Consider the following 9743-nt stretch of genomic DNA (forward strand, 5'->3'; position numbering starts at 1 on the left):
ATAACGCAATCGATTTTAAATTCTTCTTTTCGTTATCGATAGACACTATTTGATTATTATCCTCATAGTTGCTTATAGAATACGTACCATTTATCAGTGTTAATTTACTAATATTGTATAGAATTGGGAAAACGGGTGCTATTTCTATAGCTTCATTTATCATCGGTATGTTCAATATTTCAGATAGCATATCTTTGTGGTTATACATTTCTCTTGAAAAATAAAGGTTTAATTGAATGGAACGCCGAAGAATATTATCGTTTATTACCGTGACAAGATTCTTATAGAACTGGGCGCAGAATATAAATTTGAAGATATGATTTGAAAGTGAAATAAATAATTGCATCATTTCAGATTTCGCCATTTCATTCTTGCAAAACATTTTTCTCATTGAGAGTTTTTCGAATGCTGATCTTAAATACTTATTGTTGCATGTCCCGGCCAAGTAAGCATCGAGCTGAGTAGTGACAGCTTGGATGATTAATGTGAATTTATTCATTTGAGTTTCTTCATATTCTATGGGGTCCACCGAAGTCTCATCATGGTTAATCATCGACAAATGCATTCTTGTCTCACTTAATTCTGAAAGCATTTGTTTGTTGGAATCCTGGAGACTAGCATTTGTCTGTTGAATGGTCAACAGGTTAGAAGTTATTGTTTCATTTTCTTCTTGTAAGGTCTTAACATGTAAATCATTTTGTTGTTGTAAAGCCAGTATTTCATGAATATTATCAGAAGGGGACTTACGAATCACGTTCAAGATAATGTAATAAAAGCGTTGTACATTATTTGCATTCAAATCTTGCCTTATTTCCTTCTGGAATAATGTATATAGAATAGTAACGAATGCATAAACTTTTATAACTTCCTCATTCGTTCCTTTATGATCTTTTTCCAGGTCAACAATTCGTTTGGTTATATTTTCTTTAACTAAAACTATTGATGCCACCGCGTCTATTAACAATTTAGCAACATAATTAGGTTCGTCTAATTGACGTTTTAAATGATCATTTTCATTTACATAAGGTATTATTTGACGTTCGTGTTCATATACTGTTTCATCGATAATATTAGTTTTAAATTTTTCTAATATTTGATTAAATAAATTTCTTTCTTCCTCGTTAGTAAAAATATTAAGAATATTATTATTTTGGCGTAGATCATTATTATTAATATAATTTAAACGGGAAATCCTATTTCTAATGTCCTTTTCACGTTCTTCGTGAATGTAGTTATCACGTTCGGTATTTAACTGATGAATGAACTTATTTATTATTGCTTCAATTTGTGATTTTCCTGTTGCTTTCGATTCATTATCATCATTTAAAGGAAATATGCTTGAAAAACAATGAATTATATCGCTATTCGATAATGTAGGTTTTGTATAAAGTTGCTCTAATGTTTCAATATTATATTTATTTGCTTCATTTATATTCTTTACTAATGTATTATATTCATCATACTTTATTTTTTTAGAATTTTCACAATCTAGTAGTTTTTGTTGGCATTCTTGAACATAATTGTTTTGGGATACTAATAAATTATTATATTCTTTTTGGTCTGATTGTTTATCATAGTTGCATTTTTGTAAGGCTTGTTGGCATTCCAGAAATTGTATATTCTGGATCCTTATATCGTTTTCACATGCAGCTAATTTTAGTTGGTATTCCTTAAGAGACATTAAATTTGTATTTATTTTCCTATTTAATTCTTCTTGTTGTTGACGACTTATACTAGTATTATTTGAATTTATTAAATCAGTTAGAATTTCTTTTTCATCAGCTAAGTCTTTTATTTGTTTGTCTTTGTCTTCGGAGATATGTTGAAATTGTCTATCTTTCTCATCTAACATAATTACATATTCTGTTTCATACTGTTTCTTTTCATTATCGTATTGGATTCTAAGCTTCATTTGATTATCTTGAAGAGTTGAATTTTCCTTCTTTAAATTCTCTATTTCATTTTCTTGGTCTCCTAATTTCTCTGTAAGCTGCACAATAGTAAGTTCTAAATCTCTCACATTTGTATTTAAATCTGTTATTGTGGCATCTTGATTTCCACATTTAATTTCTAATTCACTTTTTTCATTCTCACATTCATTACATTTTTTATTCAAAAGAGCTATTGTTTGTTTTTGTTGATTCTGACTCTTAAGAGGATATGTTTCGGTTATTAATTTAATATATCGATCAGAGATAGTAAACAAATGAAGCATTTTATTCAATAATAGAATTATTCTTTTATCATCATCATTCACAACAACAAAATTGTTAATAAGAGTTTTTATGAATATACGTTCTCTCAAACCCGAGGAACCATTGTCTGGGAATGTTATAGTATTCAAGATTATTTTAACAATTTCACTCATTTTTTTTTAAATTATTGATTTAATATAATTCTACGATCAGGTGACAATTACCTGATTCTCATAGAAATTGTAGGGGACGATGATGGATTGAGAGAATTAATTGGAGGAGGAGGAGGAGATGGTGGGTGTGTTGAGTAAGTAGGAGGAGATAGTGGTTTCGGAAAAGGAACTTTTTTGGATGCTCCATTCCCTTATACCCCTTCTCAACATAGAAATTTGTTTCTCCTGTTCTTTAAACATTTCATACAAAACTGACAAATTTTGTTGAATAATATGGTTTTCATGTTTCAGCTTATTAATATTCAGCAATAGTTGCTGTTGTGTTCTGGGTCCTGCTAATTTTGGAGGCAATGGGTCCACTGGAACTGTAGCAGCGAAAGTGGATGTTCTGCCTGAGACACGTACTAAAGACCTTGACAATTGCATGTCATCAAATTCATATGGTGCAACCATTATGAAAAACAGTATGTGCTCTCTTATTTTATATGATCAATTGTTATCCACTTCCCTAGAAAGAAACTTCCAACAGAAAAAGGGTGGTTGTAGACCAGTTGATGGACAGATTGGTTGGGTGGTTGTAGATCAGTTGACAGACAAGTTGGTTGATTGGCTTGACTAGTTTGTGGAATGGTTGTTTGCTTCTTCAGTTCCGCCAGAGATTGAGTAGTACTGCTTGTTTGTTCACTTTCACTGTCTAGAAAGTTATATCAAGAGGTAGTATGTAGTGTAGCGTGCTTGGATTGCGACAATTAATCCATAAACTGTGTTCTGCTGCAGGCTACCTTAGTGACACTTTTATACTACCTTAAAGACAAAAAAAAAATAGAAATATCTATTTTGAAAGGATACACACACACACATTGGTATAACTAAACTACAACTTTTCCTCATCTGAGATTATATCTGGGGAGTGGAATAATATTTCGTCAATAATAATTATAAGGTATTTATTATAGGAATAATAAGATTTGAAATTCATATATTTCCAGCCGGGTTGATAGATAGGATACATTATGTTATGTAAATGGTCTAAAATCATCCTTATTACTGTAGGTGTGGACATATTTTTGTATCCAAGTATTGCTCTCGAATCGTACATATCATATCATTATCACACATCTAAAACATTCTTTACTATGATATAATTGCTTTAATAGTATATTTTATCTCAGCTCTGCAAATTGGACATGTGGATATGTTTGATGCACATTTGAAACAAGTGCATATGTGATTACAAGGTAAAAACATTAACTCACTCTCATTCTCCATACAAATCTTACACTCAATCACTCTGTGTCTAATTGTACCTTCTGACTTTGGGAGAGTGGCAACTTGATCAGTTATTTTACCAAATAATGGTTGTGGGTTAGAATCACCAGACATTGGTGGGCTTGGGACAACATCAACTTCAGTCAATGTCAATTCATCAACTATTGTAGATTCAACTTCAGTTCCATCAGACATTGGTTGGCTTGGGACAACATCAACTTCAGTCAATGTCAATTCATCAACTATTGTAGATTCTACTTCAGTTCCATCAGACATTGGTTGGCTTGAGACAACATCAACTTCAGCCAATGCCAATTCATCTACTATAGGCTGTATTAAAGTTGTAGATGATTCTACTTGTTGGTTTTGGTCAGAAGCCAACTCAGTTCCATCAGACATTGGTTGGCTTGGGACAACATCAACTTCAGCCAATGCCAATTCATCTACTATAGGCTGTATTAAAGTTGTAGATGATTCTACTTGTTGGTTTTGGTCAGAAGCCAACTCAGTTCCATCAGACATTGGTTGGCTTGGGACAACATCAACTTCAGCCAATGCCAATTCCATTAAAGTTGTAGATGATTCTACTTGTTGGTTTGTGTCAGAAGCCAACTCATTTCTATCAGACATGGGTGGGCTTGGGACAACATCAACTTCAGCCAATGCCAATTTATTTACTAGACATTTTCTAACTTCGTCTTCCATGTACTGCAAGACTGCTTCAATAAATGACCCAATGTCAAAGAAAGGTAACCCCTTCTCTTTGAGTTGATTATGATACGTTGTCATCACATGATCTTCCTGGAAACCCATTGAAATAAGGTGCTTAGTTATGTCTAGTTCCTTAATAAGTTTGTGTTGATCTTCATTGATATGGGTTATTGAAGGGTTTGTCTCATAAGGTGGCCTTTCCCCTTGAACCTGAAAAAAAAATAAAGTTAATGTTACAAATGGCTTTTATAAAGATTACAATAATAATAGTCAACCTTCATTTCAAGTTACTTAGCTGACATACCTGATCAATGAATTATTTTCCTTTCATCAAGAAGAGGAAGGTACACTCTGGGTACCAGCGAGCATGTTCATCCCAAGGTATATCATCAGTTTCCCAGTTTCGAAGTCCATTCCCACAATGATAACAGCGCACATGATCACTTAAACCACAATAGAAGAATCCAGCTTCTGACAATTCAGTTGGTTTCTGTGTTACACGTTCAGGCCAATTGTTAAAGCTTGCTAGGCGACTTTCAAGTGTTAAGTAGTCTTTTCGCTTGGCAATGGTATGTTGGTGAACTCCATTGTCTGTCATAGGACTTAGACCACAGACATCTATTCCTTGTCTATAGGACGAATTTTTACTATTTCTCAGTGGAATGGAATAACCCTCGAATTTTTCATTAAATATCAGTGGAAAATTTCCCACTGGTTGGTTTCGAATGAATTGACAATGGGGAAAGTGCCGCTGATGTTCGCCTCTGGGAGTGTCTCCTCTTTCCCAGGAACCAACAATGCCTCGACAAAAGACACAAGCAACGTGGTCATTTGTTCGCAGATAGTAAAAGCCATCACGAGCCAAATCAGATGGTTCTAACCATTCAAGTGGCCAATCTATGTAGGTATTCAAACGTTCCTTTTCAAACCGTAAACTGTCATATGAATCAAACTTCTTAGAAATAGATCTTTTCACGTTCTGATTAAATGTGCATTCTGGTTTCTCTTTCTTATGTAAAGCAATGATTCTATTTTCATCTTGGTTTACGTTCGTGGCATCAATTTGAAAATGGCACATTGAACATTCTAAAAGATTTGCTTTATGAGTATAATAGAAACCCGCCTTTCCAAGTACATGACTGTTTACACTGAAGTTACAGTCCTTAAAAGTCTCCAAACGATTTTTTTCTTCTCTCATTGCTATGAAAACAAAATGTGAGTGTTGTATTAGACTGACTAGTTAGTGACTGAGAGAGGCATCTCTCTCTCTCTCTCTCCTTATATAATACACAATCTCCCTCCCCCCTCCCCCTTCCTCCTCCTCCTCCTCCTCCTCCTCTTCCTGTTGACTCATGGACTTAAAATTGGGACTATAGAGTTTATCAGCTGAAATCCTTTACCAGATCCCTTAGTAAAAAGCTGAAATAATGGTAAGAAAAATATAGGGAACCAAGTGGAAATTCTGTGATAAAAATAGAAATTTTAATTGTGGAAGTTTTACTACATTTTTTACACTACTACCTAACTACTTACTTATTTTTATTGATGAACACTTTATATATCATGTGTAAATCAATACAAACTCCAGTCTAAAAGATGTCATCCCTACCACAGGTGTTACTAGAAAACATATTTTAATTAATTGTCCCTAGTCCACTTCTCGACAGTAATGAAGACGGTAATTTGTCTCTATAGACTTCTAAAGATGATCTAGATGAAAATGTGTAACTGAGTTGGTTGTCTTCCCAATGCCTTCAGCTGTATAATAAAGTTAATGGTAACTAACCACCTAATTCTTCTTCTTCATCATCTTCAAAATTGTCGGTCAAATTTTTTCAAAAAGAAACCTGCTCCATATTGTTGGAAATTGGGGCCTAATATCTTCCACAGCAATATGTTTTTTTTCTACTTTTTCATTTAGCCACTGTAGAAAACTTGTCCCCATTTCCTGAAAGTAATGATAATTATTTATTAGTGTTATAAATCCCTTATTTTTCAACCTAATTTTTCAAATAATTAATTTCTTAAGAGAGTCTTTTTATGAAAACAAAGTAGGTAGGTGCTTTACCCATCATACTCACCTTACATCTTTGTAAAATATAAATCGAGAACTTGAGCCATTTCTGAATTTCATTTAGTCGTAATTGAGTTAAGTGAATATTATTCTCTAAACTCCAATTTTGCTTGTTTTTTTTCTTGGATAAAAAACAATAAACTGCTTTTTCCCTCAAGGCTCTAAGTATTACATACCATCTTGTTTTTACTTTTATCATTCCAATTGTTTCTTCATTCTCATTTAAAAAATAAAAAACTTCACCTTCTTTGTAAAGATCACTTCGCACCTGTAAAAATAATTTAATAATATAGTTTCATAAAAGAAATTGTATTGAAAAATGTGACAATATAAATTGACACTTCCTTGTACAATAGACTTTTTGTTTGCCTACCTTATTCTGGTGTTTCACTACATCTTTAGCTTCAATTATTGAATAGGCAGGAGATGTAAAGTCTAATGCCGTAAACAGGTTGAGTGTGTAGTGTGGAGGTAATGCAAGAAGGCTAGTCTCTTCATATTCGTTGTACAATGGAGTAAAACAGATAACGTTGAGTTGATGCTTATCCAAGTGACTGAGGTTAACAATATGTTGGTTGTCAGGTTGAAGAAGCTCACACACAGCTGTACATTTAGTATAGTGTAAGATACTATATACCAAATGTCGATTCATAATATCCATATTATTCAATGTATCCCACAGTGATCTGGCCACAACTTTAGCAACAACATAACGTTCTCCATCATACCGCTCAATGTCTTCCCTTTCTCCAATTAACATATGAACACTTTTACTCCCAGTAATTAAAAAAAATTTACCATTAATGTATCTGCCACTGAAATGAGCTGATTCACCATTCACTTTAGTCATACAAACTACTTTAGAAGTAGTAGTACTGAGATCTTCTAAGCAATATTGTTTCCATAGATCATTTGTTTCCGGTTGTTTATCATCCTCATCACCAATACCACCAGTAAATTTTTTATTGGCAAAGATCACTAAATCAAACTGTCCCTTAAACTCCAAGAGTGTTACACCACGAGGAACATTTTTTCAAACTTCAGGATCATTGTTGTAGATTGTGTCATCAGGGCCATAGCAGTTGACCTTTATATCATGAAGAATAGCAGGCTCGTCTTCAGGGGATAGGATTCCATGTGGGACATTTGCACTTATTCTTTTTATCTTCTTTTTTTCTTTCAATGTTTTTAAAAGATTTTCATACCTACAAACAAAAGAAAAAAAAAATAAGAAGTAATAATTTATTGGGGTATGGATATTATAAAAATATATATATGATATATATTATTAACATATTATAATAATGATACTTACAATTCCGAAGACTTTAAACTGTTTTCAGCATAGCAAATCATCTTCTGAAATGATGCTCCAAATGTATCTGGAAGTTTTTCTTTCATCTTGTTTTGGTATATGTTATCAAGGGTCATCATTAACATATTTATAGAAAGTGGTGAATCCATAGTTGTTGTATATGTCAACAATTAAATAATATTAAATAGTTATCACTATGGATATATGCATGCTGCATCAGACCACTTAACACTGAGGTAATAATACTGGGCATAACGCTTTTATATACTTGAAGGCGATTTAACTCACCCCTCCCCCTCCTCCTCTTCCTCCTCCTCCTCATCCTCCTACTCCTCAAGTCAGAATTGAAAAGATAGATATAAAAGAATTCAACTGTCAGTTACAACCCTAGTCCTGTGCTGTATCTAGTGAGTCCACTTTGATAATATTATAATATAATAAGATAATATAGTTATATTGACTTAGTTTGGGTAAGGTAGGGTCTTGTTTGGTCTTACTCTAATTATTAGTCCTGCATCACCTTATACTATCTTAGATAAAAATGTTGATTGATCAGTTAAGTTACATATGCCTTAACATATTTATTTTTTTTTTTTTTTACATTCACAGATTTGAAACAGATCACCATTATGACTGATATTAACGAGACAACAGCAAATTTTGAAAATGATAAGACTCTGAGTGAACCCAACCCTACAGGCAAAGCAATGAACCCCAACGAAATATGGGAAGCTGAATCTGTAAAGACTGAACCCAACCCTACTAACCCCAATGAAATATGGGAAATTGAATCTGTAAAGATTATGTTAATAAAACTTGAAGAAATACTACTAAAGTGGGGAATAAAATATGAATTATTCATGAGACAAAACAATGGAGTCAAGCTTGAAAATACCTATCAAGTGATTTTGATGTCGAAGGCCTCATCACAGGAAAAAATTGAAATAGACCATATTAAAGTAGTATTTCAAGATGATGGATTGGTTTTGTTTAATGGGTGTGATAACAACTTAAGTTACCACCTGAAAAAACACAAATATGTTGTGTGTGAGTATACCCTCATCCAATTAACTATCCGTAGTTTTTTTAAATATGAAGAAAAATTACCTACTACTTTGTACATACGAATTTTTAAAGATGAATGGGCATCCAGCCCAGCGTGGGATAACTCCAAACCCACCTTCACGTATCTAGACAGTCTTCACAATACCGACATATGACAACTTGTACTGACACTCACCGGAACTAGTGCCAGCCATACTGACATTATCATCTTACTTTTTAATTATACTACATCTGTTCCCATTCTGGGCTCACTTTTTATTTAGTGAAAAATTACAGTGAAATTAAAAGGTGCCCCCATTCCCCTACCTATGTACACTAGAATAATAAAGGCAAAATTAAAAAAAAATAAAGCAATATATTTTATAATTCATACACACTTTTATTTAGTGAAAATTACAGTGGAATTAAAAATGAAATGAGGCAGCCTTCAACTGTTCGAAAGTTTTTTTTTTTTTTAATCAGCAATCTCCTGCCAGAGGTTTGTATTCTTCTTCTTCAGGTCGGTGATGTACCCACGTTAGTCACTATGTCAGTCACTGTGCGGAAGTTTTGAATAACATTGGCTGTTTGGTCCCATCATAAATTAATATGACTTCCAAGTGGTTGCACATATCAATTCCTCAAAAGAAAGGTGGGTTGTTTCAGCCTTCCAACTCTTTAATTTCATTTTTTAAATCATCAATCTCCTGCTTGAGGTCGGTGTAGTTCTGCTTCAGGTAAGTGATTATTTTTAATAACTCTTGCTCTATCATCTTCAATAGTGTGTTGTTCTGCTTGATGATGGTGATTATTTTGCTGATTAATTGTAACAACTCTTGGTCTGTCTTCAAAAGTATTGTCTCATTCTGCTTGATGATGTCGATATTATTCTGCTTGAGGTTGGTGTTGTTCAGCTTGATGTCGTGGATTATTTGTAACAACTCTTTCTCTATATTCAATAT

The 9743-nt window shown here is 33.2% G+C and overlaps 1 protein-coding gene across 1 annotated transcript; it reads right to left on the reverse strand.

The window, feature by feature from the left end:
* Nucleotides 1-807: 807 nt before the first annotated feature.
* Nucleotides 808-5546, reverse strand: LOC138360846 (uncharacterized). Its single transcript, XM_069320359.1, has 5 exons — nucleotides 4785-5546; nucleotides 4251-4558; nucleotides 3625-3839; nucleotides 1464-2034; nucleotides 808-817 (listed from the first exon to the last, which is right to left on the reverse strand). The coding sequence occupies exons 1-5, from the start codon at nucleotides 5544-5546 to the stop codon at nucleotides 808-810; spliced, it is 1866 nt and encodes a 621-aa protein (XP_069176460.1).
* Between the last annotated feature and the right edge of the window lie 4197 nt (nucleotides 5547-9743).

Source organism: Procambarus clarkii, unplaced genomic scaffold (assembly GCF_040958095.1).
Source record: "Procambarus clarkii isolate CNS0578487 unplaced genomic scaffold, FALCON_Pclarkii_2.0 HiC_scaffold_124, whole genome shotgun sequence".
Classification (NCBI taxonomy): domain Eukaryota; kingdom Metazoa; phylum Arthropoda; class Malacostraca; order Decapoda; family Cambaridae; genus Procambarus; species Procambarus clarkii.